The sequence below is a fragment of the Panthera onca genome, chromosome F1 (assembly GCF_046562875.1).
Source record: "Panthera onca isolate mPanOnc1 chromosome F1, mPanOnc1 haplotype 2, whole genome shotgun sequence".
Lineage (NCBI taxonomy): Eukaryota > Metazoa > Chordata > Mammalia > Carnivora > Felidae > Panthera > Panthera onca.
Genome location: NC_138355.1, coordinates 6,522,103 through 6,543,431, shown reverse-complemented (window position 1 = coordinate 6,543,431; position 21,329 = coordinate 6,522,103). Strand labels below are relative to the sequence as shown.

At 43.4% G+C, this 21,329-nt stretch overlaps 1 protein-coding gene across 3 annotated transcripts in view; it reads left to right on the top strand.

The window, feature by feature from the left end:
• The window catches only part of CNST (consortin, connexin sorting protein), a 117,034-nt gene extending 96,324 nt beyond the window's left edge, over positions 1-20,710 (top strand). For all 3 annotated transcript variants that reach the window (XM_060643331.3, XM_060643330.3, XM_078440758.2), the window contains 3 exons: positions 176-1,023; positions 14,318-14,453; positions 17,952-20,710. In XM_060643331.3, coding sequence (XP_060499314.3) covers positions 176-1,023; positions 14,318-14,453; positions 17,952-18,157 — 1,190 coding nt within the window. In that variant the 3' untranslated portion in view covers positions 18,158-20,710. The remainder of the gene's footprint in view (positions 1-175; positions 1,024-14,317; positions 14,454-17,951) is intronic.
• The last annotated feature ends 619 nt before the right edge of the window (positions 20,711-21,329 follow it).

The following is a 21,329-nucleotide window of genomic DNA, read 5'->3' as shown; positions in this document are numbered from 1 at the left end:
ACTTGGGGTATTTCCTGTGTCTAAGGACACCCGTTAATTCCAGCAGACGCAGCTCCCATTGGAGAGGTGTAGAATTGTGTCGTGTCACACGTATTACTCGTACGTCCTTTCTCTTCCACCCCGTGTAAAGTGTTGTTTTGAACCTTGAAACAACTTGTTTTTTCTTCGTCTGCAGAGAGTGAAACTTGTCTTGGCAGGGAGCCCAGGAGAGCAAGCCCGGAGAGCGGCGGCTGCTGTAATCAGATGGACAGGCAGGCGGATGCCTGGAGCCTTCTGGTAACTGCAGGCAAGGACCACACGGCGGCGGAGCCGCTCTGCCGCGCCCAGGCCGCCCTGGAGCTGCGCGCCCAGCCCCCGGGGGCGGCCGGGAGCAGGTCTGAGGACGCCCGCCAGGGTGACAGCCGCCTGCAGCCGGCTCAGACGGTCGCCTGCCGAGATGCGGCCGAAATAGAAGGCCCCGCCGCGGACCCCGGAGCGTCGCTTCCCAGCGAGTCGATGATCGAGCCCTCGGTCTTCCCAGGCTCTGACCTCACGCCACCTGCGTTGAGTTCCGAGGGAAGGTATTCACAGACTCAGAGAAAGGAGCTCCGTTTGCCACTTAAGGATGCTTCTGAGGCGTTGCCCGCGGACCGGCTGGAAAACAGTGAATTAGATGAGCCGCAGCAACCTGATCTCACAGACAGCGATGGAAAATCCCCACGGGGGCCGGCCGGCTCGGAGCGCTCCCAGAGTGTACTTGGTGAGAGCACTGGGGTATCCGACTTAGGCGCAGGGCGTCCGGAGGGAGGGGGGGCTGCCGACGAGCGAGTCAGCAAAGAAACCGAAGACTATTTGAACAGCCTTCTACAAGGATGCTTGGAAGACACCGAAGACGCCCTGTCATGTGAAGACCGAGAGGAAGACTCGGACCTCCTTCCAGATCTTTCTCCTGAGGAAGCCTCCTACAGCCTGCAGGAGAATCTGCCTTCTGACGAGAGCTGTCTTTCCCTTGATGATCTCGCAAAGAGGATAGAGATTGCAGAGGTAAGTTTGGCATCTAACAGAAGCACAGTGAAAAGTCAAATGGAATTTCAGACGCACACCTATGCTAAACAGTGCCTGGTTTGGGGAAATTTTCCCTGGTTTCAGACATGAGAGGAGAATGGACTCAACGTAAACTTTTAATAATTAGTAGTTTTAATTTTTCTGTATGGATCAAATAAAATGACTTTTGATCGCGATGTTTATACTTCAGGAACTTAGTGTATTGCATGCCTCCGGGTATAGTAAGCATTAGGAACACCGTTATTTACACTGCTGTGGCTTTTATTTGACAATTCTGGCAATTATGATCAAAACAAGATTCGTTACAATCTTGTAAGGAAATCTCATCTTTTTTCCTCAGACACCTAGAAGATAAAATACATACTATTTCTTCTTATTATTAATATGTTTTTTTAATTCTTTAAAACAATACAGCAGAACAAAGGAAACATTTAAAAATTTTTTTTAATATTTACTTATTTTTGAGAGAGAGACAGAGACAGAGTACCAGCCAGGGAGGGGCACAGAGAGAGAGAGGGAGACATAAAATCCGAAGCAGGCTCCAGGCCCCACGCTGTCAGCACAGAGCCCGATACGGGGCTTGAACCCACAAGCCACGAGATCATGACCTGAGCCGAAGTCGGATGCTTAACCGACTGAGCCACCCAGGCGCCCCTAAAGGAAACATTTTAAAATACAAGAAGACAAGGAGATACTGGATAGATTTTTAAGCCATTAAGTTGTATGTTGTGAATCTTCTCTTTCTGATTGTATTCGTTTAGAAGCTGTAGGTCTGAACAAACTTAATACTTGCTACTTGGCTAAAGCCAAATGTTATAAATAATCCAGAGTTTCAAAGTTTCTCCAAACAGTCATGAAGCTGGTCAAAACAAAACAAAAAAATGGTGGAGAGGATCAAGGTGACCATTCTCCTTTGTTTGATAATACCATTTTTTAAAGCTCAAGAGATCAGTAAAGCCATACCCAAACCGAAGCCCCTCAGGAGGGTGGCCCCTACGAGGAAAGAGCGGAGTCTTGTAGTCAGCTGTGGGTCAGAGATGGACCCCACTAGCTACCAGCCTACAGAGTTACTGTTCACCTCTCTAAGCTCTGTTTCCTCCTCTGAAAATTAGGATACTAACTGCTTTTCTTTTTATTCTTATATATTTTTTCCAAGTAACCTTTTGAGTCCCATGAGTCCCATTTATATCCATTGTTTTCTAATTCTGCATCATCACTGGGGGGAGGAAGGAGAACTTATAAGCAGAAGATGGAAAAGCAACAGAGCCAGAGTAGGCGACAAAGTACTCACGAAAATGGAAGCCGGCGAAAGCTTTCCAAGATAATTAGCTGTTACATTACTGGGCTTCCTTTATTGCCAGTTCTAGTCCATTTCCCATCAAGTATTCTTAATTTTTTCTTCACAAAATTAGACAGACTAGTAAAGCACTTGGTCCAGTATTCATTCATTTCTTTTATTTATCTTTTTATTACATTTACAGTCAGTCCTCTATAACCTGTGGTTCTTTCTTGTTAATTTTCTCTTGAAATTATTTAATAGTGCTTAGTGAGTGCAGAGTTCTGTTTGTGTCGATGAAAATTTTAGAAAATTTTAGAAGTAGCTACTGGTAGTGGCTGCACACATTGTGAGTGTAATTAATGCCACTGAATTGTTAAAATTGCAGTTACATATTACACTTGCGTATATTACAATTGCAGTTATATATTTCTTAAAGTTAAAAAAAATTAACTAGAGGGGCACCCGGCTGGCTCAGCCGGTGGAGTGTGCAGCTCTTGATTTCAGAGTCATGGGTTCAAGCCCACGCTGGGTGTAGAGATTAGTTACAAATTAAAAAAAAAAAAATCTTTAAAAAAAAAAAAAGTCTTCGTTTAAATAGAATTAAATAGAGCTAGTAGTACAGGACTGGACCCAGTATTCCTTCCCTTGTTTATTTCACCAGGCTTCTGATACAGGGAACTATCAAAACAGAAGTCCCACCCATATTCAAATCTAACCAGAATGCCAAAAGGTCACCCTTCTCTGACTGCTGCTTTTCATGCCAGTAGTCAAGATGACCCTGTGGGGAAAAGACGATGATCTAGTACATCTTCAGGTATAAATAGTGAAGAAGGGTCTGAGCGCCCCTGTTGTGTCTCCCCCGCTTATAGAACAATTACAGTGGGGGTTACGGTTGAATTCACGTTGTTTTACAACCGAGTGGGGTGTTCCTTCCTCAAATTCATAATGTTTGTTTTCCTACGTAGGTAACACCTGGTGGATGGTGGAAACTATTTACATTTTAAAGTTGTCTTCCCTGTGAAGTTATTTTTAATACGCAATGGTTCCCTTTCCTAAAATTCTGTTGTTATGTAGTGCTGTTTCAAGAAGCTCAAAAGCTATGTACAATTAACAGAACTAATTTGCAGTCCTGTGATGATTCTGAATACTTCCTTCTCCATTCTGAGGAACAGACTTTAATACATTCTGCCTTACTGTGTCAGGAAAAGAGTTTTTTAAAATTTCAAAACTTCTTTTTAATTTTTTCTAAGTTTATGTATTTTGAGAGGGGGGATGGAGACAGAGAACGAGAGGGCATGCACACAAGTGGGGAAGGGCAGAGAGAGAGAGAGAGAGAGAGGGAGGGAGGGAGGGAGGGAGGGAGGGAGAGAATTCCAAGCAGGCTCTGTGCCTGATGAGGGGCTTGATCTCATGAACTGTGAGATATGACCTGAACTGAAATCAAGAGTCAGAAGTTTAACCAGCTGAGCCACCCAAGCTCCCCAGTACAAACTTCTTTTTAATCCAAACACCATTTCGTGCTCTCAGGAGAATTCTATTAAGGATATCTACTGTGAGTCACAGCTGAGGATACAGTAAAGAATCAGATGAACTTCTGGTTTCATCTTTTGACGGCTTACTTGGGTAATTTTACCCAAATTGTTTTTTAAATATTTTTCATGCTTCCATACTTTTGTGAGAACATGATTTTTTTTTTAACTTTCGTTTATTTATTTATTTTGAGAGAGAGAGCAAATGGGGGAGGGACAGAGAGGGACAGAGAATCCCAAGCAGGTTCCCTACTGTCCGCACAGAGCCCCATGTGGGACTCGAACTCCCTAACCGTGAGATCATGACTTGAGCCAAAATCAAGACTCAGACACTTGAGCGACCGAGCCACCCAGGCGCCCCAGAACATGATTTCTTAATAACTAATACTTAAGAACAGTATTTTTCATGCCCTTCGGAGCCACTGTGGCTGGTCTGCTTTCTTCCACGTGCTGTGCTGTCCTTGCAAGTCCTCTGTTCTCTCTTCCAAACCTCTCTTCTCCCATGAGTGACTCTGCCCCTCACAGATTTCCTCACCGCTCGTCACTCTTTCGATCTCTCTGGTTACGGTGGAATGTGGTGGTACCTTTTATCGTCGCCAGGTTTTCCCTCTTTGCTGGTCTCCCTGCTTTCATTCTCTTGCCACTTCTGCATTGCTCTGCTCTGGCTGCCGCTGAACTTGGCTTTGACAACTGCTGCCAGCCCAGCGGGAGTGTTTGCCGTGTCTTTTAAGCAATTAGGTTCATCACATCAAACGAAATAATTTACACAAAATCTCCTACTAGAGACCTAAAAATATCTACACTAATTTGGTTCAAAAATGTAGAGACTGTATAAATGAAACTTTTCTGGGTTCGAGAAGCATTTTTAAATCCAGAATAACTTTGCTCAGTAAAATGATAGCTTAGTATCCAAAGCACTAATATTCTTTCTTTTGTAAAAAAGAGCATGACACACTCTCACCAAAAGTACAACCTGCACTGTTTTTAAAAAGCTTCAAGGGGTGCCTGGGTGGCTCCATCAGTTGAGCATCCGACCAGGCCATGATCTTGCCGTTTGTGGGTTCGAGCCCCACATTGGGCTCTGTGCTGACAGCTCGGAGCCTGGAGCCTGCTTCAGATTCCATGTCTCTCTGCCCCTCCCCTGCTCACGCTCTGTCTCTCTCTGTCCCAACTCGTACTCTGTCTCTCTCTCTCAAAAATAAATAAACATATAAAAAAAAAAAAAGAAAACATAAGAGGCTTCAAAAACATTTATGCTCGTTTCATAAATTTTTAACATAAAAAGTTTACCACATGTACAGGGTCCGTGAGGCAGAGAGAGATTCACTCTCTTGTTCCCTCCTCAGTAATTTTATGTGACTCCTTTTATGCCATGACATTGCAGATACAGTGGCTAAAAATTCAGATGGGGGCACTGCGTATAAAGCCTGCATTTCAACAGTTGTCCGACTGCAAGAGTTATCTGTTTGCTGAATTTGGCTATCCCAGTTTGGGGGGGAAAGGTGAAATTTTATTGCAATACTCATAATATTCCAACATGATTATTTTAATGTCAGGACCCAAACTCCCTTTACCCAAGGAGCTTGTAAGTCATTGCCAAGAAATCATTGACTTGCTTGGGTCTGGAACCTGGGAGCACTGTATTATCTTCTCTTGAAACTCTTCAGCTCTTCGCAGCATAAGAAATATGTTATTCAAATTCAAGGTAGCATCATGATCCAACCCCATATTGCTAATAAAAGTCTACTCAGCCTGTAGTAGATTGTTCCATGAGGGAGTGGGGGTGAGGATGGTGTTTGTTTCCTGAATAGGTGACAGTCACAGCAAATATTGGGTACATTTTATGAAAATTAATCTGTCTTTTCACCTTGAAAATAATCATAGTATGTCCTTCAAGAGATTCCCTTTGGGAGCACATTTTAGCAGCATGATACGCCGAATGGAGTAAACCATTCATTTTTCTTCATTAATATGTACCTGTGTAGTCTATTTGTGGGGATGTCGTATGTCCACAAAACTATATTAAATGCTTCAGATACAACTGATACTTGTTTTTAGAAATAATTCAGAATGTGGTAGCCGGGGAGGAAGCCACATTGCCACTTGCTAGGGACTCTAAAAAGTTTTTAATCTGAAAGAGGGCAAAACATGTTCCCTGCTCTGTCTGTATTGGCAACATTTGCTTCGATATCTTCAGGTCTGCCCGTGTCCCAGGAAACAAAATAGGGGAGGACACAACCTAGACCTTTCTGATGGGGAGAATGATGGCAACTCAAAATTGCTGTTGGGCTTATCTTCGGAGAAGCTGTCTAAACAAAGTGACTTTTGTGCAGCCTTCCTGTCTGTGTCTTGGCTAGATCGCTGGCATCGGGGAAGTTAGGCGAAGATGAGCCATCGTGTTAACTCCTTACTGAGTCAGATGGGAGGCCAGGACCAAGCTGCAGCCTTTTATGAAATTGTGTGGCTAGCTGTTCATGGATCCTGGACAAAGGAGCGTTTTAGGAATGTCAATCATGGCTGTTCTGCCCAGAACGGCCCTTCTGGGGGGAGCAGGGCAAATCCAGCTTCCTCCCAATGGAGGAAATGCAGTCTTGCAACCACAGAAGAGGGTTCATGGAAAATGGTTCGTCCAGGATTGATGCCAGAGTCTCCAGAGGCTCCTGAGGGTTATCCAGGGATGACCTACCTTTTCTTTGTGCCAGATGGCCTCATCTTTCCCTTTCCTTTTTATCCTGCCCTCGAAGCCTCCTCATTAGTGCGTTACTGCACTTGCTTGTCGGGTCTCTTGCACTTGGCTTCTTCTCTTTTCCACGTAATCATCCTTTCAGTTTACATCGTTACTGCCCCTTCTTGGACTTTTGCAATAGCTCCTTAGTAAGTTTCCCCGTCCCTCGTGTCACCTTGTCTCTCCCTCCAAATGGTCTTATATTTGCACTGTCTAAATTTGGGGTCTCAAACGATACCCCAAGGGGCCAATCAGGTACTAGAAGTAAATTAATGACTTCATCTGTCGAGAGAAGGGGAAGGTCCCCAGGCCTCATCTGGAGGTACCCACCTTCGTAAAACACTGTGGATGCCATCAAGCACAGCTGAGGGTCTGGGTCTAACACAGTCAGTTGAAACCTCTGTTGTGAAGTGTTTTTTTTTGCCCTGTCAGTCTCTTCCCACGACTCCGTTGGCTCCGTAGAAAGGCTGTCTATGTGGCTCGGTATTCAGGACACTTGGTAGCTGGCCCACTCCAGCTTCCCGGCATGCCCCCTGCTGCCCCTTTGCGCTCACCCTGCACTGTGCTCAGTTGGCCTCTGCATCCCAGATGCACTCAGGCCTGGTCACCTCTGATCTTTACCTTCTGTGTTAGGGTGCCTTGGAATGAGGAACCTCCTTTCTACATATTTATTTTTTACTTTTTTTTATGTTTATTTATTTTTGAGAGAGAGAGAGACAGAACATGAGCAGGGGAGGGACAGAGAGAGAGACACAGAATCCGAAGCAGGCTCCAGGCTCCGAGCCATCAGCACAGAGCCCCATGTGGGGCTTGAACCCACGGACTGTGAGATCATGACCTGAGCTGAAGTCGGACACTTCACGGACTGAGCCCCCCAGGCGCCCCATCCTTTCTACATATTTATGCCTTGCTTACCTCAAGATCTAAGTCCGTGCCCTTTTTGTGGGTGGAGTGCCCAGGACAGCGCCTGGCTCACGGTCGGTCCTCAGTGAATGCTGGCTGCTGCCATTATTCCTTGATCCCTGAGCTCTTTACTATTTATTCCTTCCAGACTGCTCTGCACCTCAAACAAGGGAGGGGCTTGAGCATCATCCCTCCTGAAGTCCTGTCTAGGACTGTCCTCTTTCTCCATTATCATAGGGCACACAGCAGTCTTCTACAGACTCATTGCAAACTCCTGATGGGTGGGGATCCTGTTAAATACATTCTTGTATTTTCTGCAAAGCCAACACACAGTGTTGTCAATAACAGTCACCTACACAGGGCAAGGTTTTGTTTTTAAACCTAGTTTACTTAGAAAAATAACCTTTAAGAGACATATTTAATTTTGATTATTTTAAGGGAAAAATCTGTTATCCAAATTAAGTATGAGCTAGGTGCTGTCTATATGTAAACTGCTCATCAGTGTATTCATTTTCTCTTTGGCATATTTGTTAAGCGCCTACCATATTCTAGAAACTGAGGACACACCAGTGAACACAGGTCAGGTCCCTGCTCTTGTGAAGCTTACTCTCTAGAGGGAGTGACACATAATAAGTAAGTTCACATAAAAATGAACAACGTAGGGGGCACCTGGGCAGCTCAGTCGATTAAGCTTCTGACTTCAGCTCAGGTCATGATCTCACCGTCCCTGGGTTCCAGCCCTGGGCTGGAGTCGGGCTCTGTGCTGACAACTTGGAACCCGGAGCCTCCTTCAGATTCTGCGTCTCCCTCTCTCTCTGCCCCTTTCCCACTTACGCTCTGTGTCTCTCTCAAAAATAAACATTTAAAAACAATTTAAAAAAACAACGTAGGCTCAGATCTTGGGAAGTGCCGTGTGCTGACATCTCAGCAGGGTGGGGGAGGGAGATAGAGCTGGCCGGCAGGGTGGAGGAAGGCGCTGGGAGAGCCAGTGCAGCTGGGGCGCAGAGAACGGGTTAGAAGGAACCGCAGGGTGTTCCGGGTGAAGAGGAGGCTGAAGCTGGGAACCCGCAGGGCCTCGGGGCCAGGATAAGGAGCTGGAATTGAATTCAAACGGAGGTTGAATGCCATGATTTTGAGCAGCAGGTGTGGCCTGATCTGCTTCCTGGCTGCTCCGTGGAGACTCGAATGTCCGGGGGCGGGGCCAAAGAAGGGAGACCGGTCAGGTTAGTGGCTTGGTTGAGGTGAGAAGCAGTGCAGGGTCGGGTCAGGGTAGCAGGGGGGTGTGTGGTGAAGGTGCACTTTTGAAGGAGAACAGACAGGACTCGCTGATAGAGTAGATTCGGGTGGGGCTGGAAGCAGCAGTTTGGAGGGGAAGAAAATCAAGTGTTTTGGAGTCTGTTTATTTCAACAGTTGACTGGGGGTTAAGAAGTGGAGTGGCTCTTGACATTCTTACCATTTCTTTTCCTATTCTGTATTTATTAAAGCGTCCTGTTATGCAAACAAAAACAAATTACAAAAACACGAGGTAGTGCCTTACCTAGAAACTCAGAGACATTGTAAAACTCCTGTTTTTATTTTTTAAAAAAGCCTTTTTCCTTTCAAAACCACTCTTCTAAAGTTCAACATTGACCTGCTTCATCATTATTTTGTTCCTCTTTTTTTTTTTTTTTTTTTTAATGTTTATTTATTTTTTGACAGAGAGAGACAGAGCATGAGTGGAAGGGCAGAGAGAGGGAGGGAGACACAGAATCGGAAGCAGGCTCCAGGCTCCCAGCTCTAAGCACAGAGCCCGACACAGGGCTCGAACCCACGATCCGTGAGATCATAACCTGAGCCGAAGTCGGACGCTTAACTGACTGAGCCACCCAGGCGCCCCGATCCTGTTCCTCTTTTTTGCGCTGCCCACATCGCACTGTTCTAACGCACGTCCTGGGATAGGAGGTCACCATTGTGTTCTTCCTGGATGATGGCTTTCCTCCATATAGCTGCCTCCTCCTGCTCCAGCTGTGACTTGTTACATTACTTTGCTGTATTAGAAGCCATGACATTAATCTACTTGCAGATTAATTGCACGACCCAAAAGATCTTTCATCCACCCATCTCCGCCCCCATGTCTCTAAATCAATGGATTTGGCCATTAGTTTAAGTATCTCTTAATTGGGGTGATGTGTAAGATAAGGATTTGTTGCTAGAGATAGAAAATACTCTCGAAAGACCAAAGCACCTGATTAGGTTTATTTGAAAATCCTGTTCATCTCACTTTAATTGTAATATGTAACAGACTATATGCAGCCAAATTTTAATAGCCCTAGAAAATAAGATCTTTTCATGTAAAGGAAATGGCAGGAGGTTTAATGAGTGTGTATTCAAACTCTGCCGGTAACTGGTGCTACAAGGTAGGCGGGTTAGGTTAGCTGTCTGAGCATGGCCTGTTTTGTAAAAGGGGACCAATAACTCCTACGTAACGGAGTTGGGAAGACTGTGTACAGATTCACTGAATTATGCCTCTTATTACATAAAGTGTCCCGATTCACAAAATAAGGGTTCTTGTTATGGAGCCCAAGTCTAAAGGAACAGGCAGGGAACGTTGCTTACTCCTTCGGTGAAAGTGGCATTGAAGCTGACACGTGCTTCTAGAGTGAAATCACTGGCACTTAAGCTACTTATGATTTGCCAATATGATTTGTGAATGTTAATTCTCAAGTTAGAAACCGTGTGTTCCTGCTCCAGATTCACCAGCCTTGAAGTTCTGGATTGAGCAAGCCCATATCACTAAAAGAATATTATTTGGTATCTGTTTTCTCCTTTAATCTCGTGAGGAGGCAGTTTAACGGGAAGGCCTCTCTGAGTGTTTTTCTTGTCACGTTAGGATTTACTGTGCCAGGAGAGTTGCAAAATAAATTTATTTGTTCGACTAGCTAATTCTTAAAACGCTCTGTGGGCTGATCACTGATATTTGAGGGGAAGTGCAGAAGAACTATTTATTTGCAAATATACAGACTAGGCCAGATGGATGTCTTGTTTTGTTTTTGTCCTTAATTCTGCACTTATTCATAGAGCACCACCAGTGACAATTACATTAATTACAGCGTAGACATTCCTTTTGTTCTCAGTGGAAGCGCTGTTCTATTTTGGCTGGATAGGAAAGGAATTTGGTAATTGAAGTGGGAAACTAAATTTGGTTCTTAAAGCTTTATTTTTTCAAGATTAAGAAATTAACCTTTTTAATGCCGACATTATGGAAAAGAGGGGGGAAAAGGCATACAAACTTTTTTTAGGGGAGTTTGGAGAAGACACATTTCTTGGTGTCCGAAATCAACTTCTCTACCTGCTTCGAAACACTTGGCAGTCTTTTGAGTGAGACCCCAAACTAAGACCCTGACCTTGTTTTGGCTTACTTGACTTTGTACCATTAATTTTTTTTTTTTTAATGTTTATTTATTTTTGAGAGAGAAAGAGTGTGAGCAGGGGAGGGGATGAGAGAGAGGGAGACACAGGCGGCTCCTGGCTCTGAGCTGTCAGCACAGAGCCTGTCGTGGGTCCCGAAGCCACAGACCTTGAGATCATGACCTGACCTGAGCTGGAGTCAGACGCCTAACTGACTGAGCCACCCAGGTGCCCCGACTTGGTACCAAAAAAGACTAAAAAAAAAAACTCTGCCAAAGTTGTTTCTTAAACTTGTTATGTTTGACTGCCTTGGTGTGGGAGGTAGAATTTCTGTGCTGGGGGTAGATTCTAAGACCCCTGCCCCAAACTCTTGCCAGAACAGAAAGGACCACACCCACCTGTCTTCAGAGTTTCCCCCTTGGCCTGTGTCTCCTGCACCTAAACTTGGTCCTACCATCCCTTGCTCTGTATCTGTAGACTACAGGACTACAGGGCAATTGGAAAAGAAAGATCCCTGGAGAAGGTCCCTCAGCAAGACTGAAAGGAAATAATGGAAGAGGGCACACTCCCTCACTTCAGACGCTGGGGCCGGCCTGCTGAAAGAAACAGGTTTTGGTGGGAGAGAAAAAGGAAAAGAAAGTATAAGGTGTGGTTAGATTTTTAGCCAAGAATTAAGGGTTGGGTGGTGGAGGGTCTCAAAACAAAAATGTTGGCCCATCTCACACAACTGTAATTTCTTCCCTCTTCCAAAAATCTGCCAAAGTTCACCGCCACCCATAGTAAATAAGGAGCGGGGAGCCAGTTAAGGAAGGCTTGCATTACTTACCTGGGTGACTTCCGGGCACATACCCCAGATTAGGCCAGGCGGGGGCTGAGGTAGCGACCTGACAGCCGGTGCACCATGGCTGGCTGCAGGGTCTCAGAAGCACATCTGTGTCTTTCCAGAGGATGTCACCTTGAGTTTCACCTCATCTTTCAACATACTTTTATTCATATTCACTGTCTTTTGATTTATGATTTGAGTCTGTTTCTTGAATTGATAGATTCAAAATTCATATCACAAAGATATAAAGGTAACGGTAATGCCATTCTGGGGCTCATCCTCACAATTCTTTTTTTTTTTTTTTTTTTTTAACGTTTATTTATTTTTGAGAGAGAGAGAGACAGAGTGTGAGTGGGGGAGGGGCGAGAGAAAGAGAGAATCCGAAGCAGGCTCCAGGCTCTGAGCTGTCAGCATAGAGCCCGACACGGGGCTTGAACTCATGAACCAGTGAGATCATGATCTCGGCCAGAGTCTGGCGCTCAACCAACTTAGCCACCCAGTCGCCCCCCCCCCCCCCCACAATTATTCTTAATACGATTGTTTTTTCCCTGGTAGTTAAAGCGACTTGAAAACACCTATGGTGAGTGAATTCACTGTTGGTAATTGTACGACTTTATTTTATGCAGACAATAGATAGTGAATGAGTCTATGAAAATTCCCTTATTTTTTTTTACATTTACTAAAAATAAAAACATCAGTGATACATCATTGGTAGTAATATGGCCATTAAAACTAGTTTCCATTTTCCATTTCTCCCTCTTCAGAAACTTCTCGGTTTCAACATGGTACTTGTAAAATCATTTTTCTTTGTTGCATAAAGGGGCTCTTTTAACGTTGTATAAAGGGATGTTTAATGTCATTGCTTTCTAAAGAAACATTTGAAAGACCATTCTTTCGCATGTTTGTACTTTCCATTTTTATGTCACTAAAGTGCTTCAGTTTTCTCAGAAGAAAGACATCATCTGAAATACCCATTTCCTATAAAAAGATTAAATTGCTAACATTGATTTTTTTTTTTTTTTCTTTTTGAGATAATGGTTTCTGTAGACCCACGTTCAGGGAAGCTCAGAGATTATATTGAGTTATTTGGCCCTAAAAGCCTTGAGTTATAAAAAGAACGAACAGAATCAGTAGTATTTATGCATAGCACATTAGCAGAGATGGCTGGCTGGAACTGGAAATCGTATTAAGGATTCTATGCCATCGATCAGATAAATGACGTGACTGGCAGTCCTCAGCCTCCAGTGACCTGACACCAGCAAGGTATCATCTGGCAACACGCTGACATCTGCAGTGTTAGGCCCACAATGCCCACCTGTGTCATCACCTGCAGCCTGTCCAAGCAGGCCAGCTCACAAGTACACTTCTTTGAATCAACCTGCTGCTTAGAGGGGGGCTGCCTCTGCTTCCCAGTCTGGCTCTACCAACCGATCCCCTTCTCCCTATACCGCGGAACCTCTTTAACTCCTAAATGGCAAGAGTTTTTGCTTTTGTCTTTGTTCCCAAATAAGGGGTGGGGCGGAGGCAGGAGAGGGGTCTCCAGAGGAAAGCAGAGGCAGCTTAGAAAGGAGTTGGGGTGGGGGGGACAGGAGATACTAGCAAACTCCAAATATTAAACATTTGAGACTTCAGGCCACTCAGTTCCGCTGTCATAGCAGCCCTACACTGTGTGTGGGTGAATCGGCTTGACTGTATCCTGATTCAGTGTTATTGACAAAAAAAAGGCAGGGGCCTTTGGCCCGCCACCCATAGTTTGCCAAACTCTGTATATGCCAAAGTACACATCCCTGGGAAACTGGCTCTGAGATATTCCAGAAGAGAAGCCCTTAATATATTTTGGGCAGCAGAGCATCATTTTATAAATAACATAGTTTCGCAGAGGGACTGAGCTTAGCACTCATTTTGATGTTAAAAGTTGGCATCGGGGCACCTGGCTGGTTCAGTCCATAGAGCATTCAACTCTCAGTCTCGGGTTCCTGAGTTCATGGCATCAAATATATTTTGAGTCTCACACGTTCATTTCTTTTTTTAATGTTTGTTTATTTTTGAGAGCGAGCACAAGCAGGGGAGGGGCAGAGAGAGGGGGAGACCCAGAATCCGAAGCAGGCCCCAGGCTCTGAGCTGCCAGCACAGAGCTGGATGTGGGGCCCGAGCCCACAAACTGTGAGATCATGACCTGAGCCGAAGTTGGGCGCTCCACCGACTGAGCCACCCAGGCGCCCCTCACATGTTCATTACTTAAAAACTGCTGGTGAGTGAAAAACGAAGTGTTGGACCATCAGCCTCTGTTACAAAACAAAACCCAGCACTCGTGACTAAGCAGACAGGGGCCGTGAGTGATCATCTCACACACACCCTGCCTGGAACATGGAGCTAAGAGCCGTGCCGGGCCCAGTCCCTTGCACCCTGCATCAGGTCCCCCGGCCCTGGGAGTGGTTGGGGGCTGTGTTTTCACACGTGTGTATTTGGCAGTCATCTGCATAAAGTAAAAGCGTTATTATAACGATTCTGATGATCAGTTGTGATTTTTTTTTCTGTAGGAGTTGGATAAACCTACCATAGAAATGCAAATACCTGTTGGATGGAATTAGACTTTTTACCGTTACCTGTAAACTCTCTCTGACAGGTTGTTCCTGCAGAAGGACTGGTCTCTATATTAAAGAAGAGGAATGATAGTGTAGGAGGCCGTCCCGCCCAGATGCAGCAGAAACCATCGAAACGAAGAGTGAGGTTCCAGGAAATAGACGATGGCTTAGATCAAGGTAAAGCACCCGGGCTCCCTCTAGCACGGAGCTGGCTCTTGGTGTCGCTTGAAAGAGTGGGTCAGACGTGGTAGTGTGTTTGGTAATAGGATTTGTAAAAGGACACACGTACTTAGTCACTTTATATTCTGTAAAGAAACACGTGGAATCAAGCAATCATCACCTCTTCCCTCATTCCTGAACCTTTTGTTCAAATAAGTGAGCAAGCAAGTTGTAAAATTCAACGCATGGTCTCCCTGTCTCACAGACCGTGTGTTTGGAGCTCATTTTCAATTTCCTGTTTTACACGTTTTTTTAAATTATTTTAAAAATTTTTTTTTAACATTCATTTATTTATTTTTGAGAGAGAGAAAAAGCACGAGTGGGAGGTGTGCAGAGAGAGGGAAAACAAGAATTCCAGTCGGGCTCCACGCTGTCAGCACACAGCCCGACACGGGGCTCGAACTCGTGATCTGTGAGATCATGACCTGAACTGAAATCCAGAGTCAGACACTTAACGGACTGAGCCACCCAGGTGCCCCCAATACTTTATTTTTTTTTTTTTTTAAGTGAGCCTGCTATTGTCTTTTTTTTTCAGGGGCAGTTAATACTCCTTTTTTGTAGGTCTGAGAAATGTTTATGGGTTACAAATATATTCCCTGGTGATTTTTTTCTTGGCTCGATAGAAGTGCCTCTGGACGGCGCGTTTACACTGTTGCTGTTGTTTACTTTTCCCTCCTGGGCTTGTATTTAAGGTAGTTGCTAGGTTTACGGAAGGCCTAGGTAAATAAGGATGGAGGAAATATAGCCAAGAAGCTGTCGTTGTGTTTCTCAAGTTTATAAAACAACTGCATTGTTACGAATAACAGTGTAAGCATGCCTTCCAAGTATGACATAAAGGGATAGCGATAGAGGTTTCTAGAGTTTTACAATAGAAAGCTTCTAATTTACACTTACAGAGGAACCTCAGAAATAATCTGTTCCCATCCCTCATTTCACCTCTGCACCTTGCTTGTAACTACCCGAGTCTTCACTGGATACAGTGCTACGCTCTGCATGAATGACACTGAATCGTTGCTTACCAGGAGGAGCCCTGGATTTACAGATGACATTCATTCGTCCGCACTCAGTGGCCATCTCGTCTCTAACCAGGCCACTCCGCTGGTGCCTTGTGGCCCCCAGGGTGACTGTGCCTCTCTAAACAGTTTCAGTGCGTGTTGATAAAACAAACAGGACAGGTGTTTAAAAATATACTGCGTTTAAGTGTTTATATATAAATATATATGATCATGAAAAAGACATGGAAGTACATGCATCAGATTGTTCATATAGATGAGGGGGTGGGAGAGCATGATGCTAAAAAACAGAAGAGATGGTGAAAAAAATTGAACTGAGCAAAAAAACAAAAACCCCAAGAGATACATTAATGATATTCTAGTTATTCGTGTGTCTAAAAATATATTTGCATATATATAAATTATTAAACCTATTGATTACTAAAATTGATTAAACTATAAATTTGTAAATCACAGAACAACATAGTTACATAATCGTGTTTATATGGGGGCGCCTGGGTGGCTCGGTCAGTTAAGTGTCCAACTCTTGGTTTGAGCTCTGGTCATGATCTCACAGTTTGTGAGTTGGAGCCCCCCATCAGGCTCCATGCTGACAGGGCAGCTCCTGCCTGATATTCTCTCTCTTCCTCTCTCTCTGCTCCTCCCCCACTCGCTCTGTCTCTCTCTCATAAATAAATAAACTTTAAAAAAATGATAATTCTATTTATATAAAAATTCTGAATCTGTGTCTTTCATCTGAAAGGAGACACATCATATTTGAGTGTTTGCCTCTAGGGTAGGAAGGGAATATGCCTGAGTAGGTGAAACATGTTCGATATTTTTGGATTTGAATTTTACAGGAAGAATATCTTGTTACTGTAAAGTCCTTCAAATAAAGTCGATTTGGTTTATGATAAGTTTTATAAAATTTGGGGGTTTTTTCATCATAAAAATAATATATGCTAACCATGAAAAAACTCCTACAGTAATGAAGTAAAACAATGTCCAATCTTCCAACCTTCCCTTGAGAGTTTCTCCCAAGGATTGATTGAAGTTTCTTACCATCTTTGCAGGATACATTCTGTATATATGTGTGCACACATGTATATACACACCAACACACATTTTTGTTCTAATACAAATGGGTTCATTATATACTGTTCTGTCGCTTCTTTTTAATTTAACCATCAATCTTGGATATCTTACTATGAGAGAACATATTAAATTTACTTCATTCTTATAAACAATTGCATAGTATTTCATTATATGAACGTCCATGATTATTTAACTGGAATAACAGAGTCATTCTCAACTTTTGTTATAACAGACTTTGCCAGACTTTGAATGTGCCTGTAAATACGTTAGTGTGTGGTGCAAATCCGTGAGCTGATTCCTAGAAATTAATTTGTTGGACTGAGTGATAGGGTCCAGCTGGCCTGAGACAGTCCTGGTTTACACCTGTTCTCCCAGCTTCTTTCCCCACTCTCTCTTGCCGTCAAACATGTCCCGTCAGGAGGATAAATTAATTTCAAGTTTTAACGGATACTGCCAAATTACCTTCCAAGAAGGTTCTGGTACACCCTCATCGTGCTGATCATACAACTTTTTAGTCTTACTCCAAAATTAAAAATTTTTTCTTTAATCATAAATGATCATTAAGACTTTCAACCAAAGGATAGTTATTTTCTTCAATATAGAGAGACTTGTATGGACATTTGTATTAAAAACCAACCTGCTAGTCGTTTTTTTTTTCTAATGTTTATTCAATTTTTGAGAGACAGAGTGCAAGCAGGGAGGGGCAGAGAGAGAGGGAAACACAGAATCCAAAGCAGACTCCAGGCTCTGAGCTGTCAGCACAGAGCCCGACGTGGGGCTCTAACTCACAGACCGTGAGATCATGACCTGAGCCGAAGTCAGACACTTAACTGACTGAGCTACCTAGCTACCCCCCAACCTGCCAGTTATTAAGCAAAGTAAAAAGAAATCACCCTACTAGCTAGAACATTGCTGTTCCACGAAATGATAAGAGTAAAATTGAGTAATTAAGATGCAAAAGTGATCTCCCTTGAAGACGTTTTTTATTGTTTAATATCAAATTGACATTGCTTTACGGTGGACTCATGATGTGAACTCCAAAGATGGTGTAACATCGAGGTGGTAAGTTGCACCCTAAAATAATGCTATGATCACATCGGAGAAGTACTGTCCTTCTTTTCTTTTTTAATGGAAGTGGTCATATTCATCGTATAAGTGAGCTAGCTTTCATTTTAGCGCTGACAGGCTCCACAAGTATCTTTGTGGTGACTAATAGGTGGGTCCTGTGGAGCCCTCAGGAGCACTGGCTTCCTGTCAGTGACTCCGCCTGTAGAGGCCCACTATTGACCAGAAACGTCTTGAGAAGACCTCAGATGCTAGGATCTCAATTCTGAGCCAGCGTAACCTTACTCTCTTCTCACGTTTGCAGATGAAGTTGGAGGTGGTTCCTGTATTTTACTGGTCTTGCTGTGCATAGCAACGGTTTTCCTTAGTGTCGGAGGAACTGCGTTATACTGCACTTTTGGTGACAGGGAGTCACCCGTTTGTACGGACTTTGCAGACAACATGGACTTCTATTACACTAAGTTCCTGCAGGGAATGGCGGAACTTAAACACTGGATCTACCTCTCCTAGCAGCACTCCAGAGGCACGGGCGTGCTGGCAGTGAGAATCAAAGAGCGAACCTTTCTAAGCAGCTTTTATTTTAGGAGTTCTGTAACACGCGTCCCCTTCCCCCAGCGAGGAACCCTGGACATCAGCAGCAGCAGCTTTAAATGGCAACACAGAGGGACTCTCAGAATAATCTGCATACTGAGCAGATGTCGGTCTGAGCATTGTGGATGGAAGGAATGGCCTTTGGAGAGCATGTGCCCTCCTCCATGCCGCTCCCTGGTGTGGTGAACTACACTGAGCAGAATTAAAAGGGCCGTGTTGGAGCCCCACCATTTTTAGCTGCCTTGTTCAAGCTAATGGTTATAACCAAGGACGCTTTTGGTTTACATTTGTTGGTCCAAAGACATTGCTTCCAGCCATCACGCAATAAGTTTGTGTATAATCAAGAGGAGTTACCTTACAGCTTCATTGTCTTTTTTTTGGTTAACCTTGGGCGCTGTGTAATCTAGGCTTTGTGCGTTAATGCCACATTCCGTTCTCCATTTGTGAAATGATTGTGTGCGTGCGTGTGTGCACACGTGGATGCGTGCATGTGTGTTTCAGACAGTTATCACAAGCAGATACCCAGCACAGACTCACAAAGGTTATCTTGACTTTAACCTGACCATAGATGTGCAGGTGCAGATACAAGGCATAACTGTGGAACAGATGAGTTGTAGAAATCTTGGCCTTGAAATTAGGAACCGTGACCAATAGGTGACAGTTAATTTGATTAACTAGCCAGAATTTAATCACAGGCCTGAAGGTAAAGAGTTAAAACTAAAGAACTCCTGCCGAGTGTCAGGCGCCCAGCTTCATCATGGATTCACTGCTTCCTGCCTGAAGTATGATGAATACTGGCCTCCGTTCTCAGTAGGTGAGCACCTACCATTACGTTCTGAGGATCTAAGAATCAGAATAGAGATAAAGGAGATACTAATTCCTGCTCTAGATGCTTCAATTCTGGTCACATGTAGGATAAACTGACACCTTGGCAAATGAAATTAAATTATGATACATAATTCAGTATTAACAAATCCCGCAGTCAGGTGTTTGAATGTGCATTCATATCATGGGCTTGATTGAGACCCGGTTATGGGGTCATTAAGCGAAAATCCAATCAATCCTATCTTAAATAAGTGTCTGATTTTTGTTTAAGTCCGTCAGTTTGGTGGCATTTCCTTTTGTAAGGTACAGCGGTCTAACATTTAGAAAGTCTTGCTTTGGCTTTTTATATCCTAGGCAGCATTTGAACAGAAACAAAACACATGAATTATAGTTTTTTAGCAAGTGATCATTATTTCTTGTTTATTTGTTAGGATCGTTTGAAAGAAAAAGGGAGAAATTACTTTCTAGTTGTTACTGGCTGGTACAGTACCTCCCTTGGTATTTCTGCTAATTTATTTAGATTATATGAATTTTAAAGGGCTTTTTATATGAGTTGGAAGTGTGTTGTTGAGCATGCATTCGGTTTTCCAATGCTAGATATTTAATTGCTATGTACTTAGTGTTTTGATTTTCTATCCTTTCAGTTCAGTGTATTTTTAGGACTGTTAATTTTTAAATTGATGTTTTATTTTCACTTAATAATACTGTTGGACTTATCTCTATCATGTCGCCATAAACTGTAATATTTTCAAGGATTATAGATTAAAGATATTTATTTAGAAGTGTACATGATACTGAAATTTAGATTCGTTATACCTAAGGCTGATTTTATTAGAAGATTATTTTAATGTTCTATTATAAATTTTAAGAATTTGTATTCAGATTGTATGTAAAATATGTAAAATGTTGATGGTACTATCTTTCGTGGTTCTACAAGAGACATTCACAAAGTCTACTGTGAAGGGCATCCCCATCATAGACAAACCTCTTCTGTTTAACCCTCATGATTTCTACTTACAGGAATTCAGTGATGGTGATTTCTGCCAGTTTTATGTCAAGATAAGTCAGAATTTCCCTCCTCTTCACCTCTGTTAGGTCACTGTCGAAGTCCTAAATAATCCGTAGTGTCATATTTGCCTAAAGGCCACCAGGGCCACTGTAAGACCCCCATCAGGGTCTTACACTGATCTCACAAGGAGGTGCAAAGACGGAAACAATACCCAGTTCTAGAGAAACCATGTGTGTCCTCACCGCTTCCTGGGGGTCTGGGGGTGAGGTGAGCCCAGGAGCATCCTGATATCTTGACTTAAAATAAGCACGAAATCTCAACTAGAGAAATTAGGGCAACTTTGAAAAATGTAGCAGTCATTTATTGCATGAATTGGACTAATTCCGCCTGGTGACGAAAAACCTGTTGTCTCACGCGTAAAAAATTCATTCCAGTTTTACTCTAATGTGATTTTTTCTGTCATTGGCAAGTGCTGACAACCATTTGTAACTAATCTTCCTTAAAGACTGTGTTTGAGGGTAACAGATCAAGCTTGTAATTTAAAATTACACCAACAGAGTGTCTCAGAGAGTTTATTTGAACCCCGGGGTGCTGAGAAAAACAGCTTTAATGTGACAATAAAACGCTTTGAGAAATTGGTCTGCCCCCCAAGTGGATGGCTGCCTATTTGGGGACGTCTGCTAGGTCCCTGCGGAAAAGCTCTTCTGGTTCTAAAACTCCTCCCCTATCTGCCTGACACAGTAATTGAAATTTACTCTAAGAACTTATTCCTTCAGATTTAAAAATCAAAATCCTCTGAGCTGCAAAATTGTGTGTTATGGTAAAAAGAATTTGAAATGTGAAGGTAGGTCTTATTTTGAAAGGCCAGGTGTGAATTGGGTCATGCTGGGGGGGCAGGGTGTGGAAAGAGGGACGGTCTGCAAAGAACAAAGAAATCCTCTAACTGTTAACCTGCTTTGCTGAGACTGGCTTGGCAGCCACCCAGCTCAAAGAGAGGCTAGTTTTTGTCTTCCCACTAACATAACCTGCATACCTCTTGTTTATTTCTGTGGGTTTAATGAATATTAACGCACCTTTGTGTGCTTTGAGCAGTTTATACAGCGTTTTCACGTTCATTCATTTGCTGGTTCCATCAGGAAACACACACCCCTCACTACAGGTCTTGGGTCTCCCAAATCCAACCTGTTTTCTATTCTGCCTCCATGCCTCCACCGTCCAAAAGAACGAGAGCAATCTAGGGTTTACGGCACAAATTCT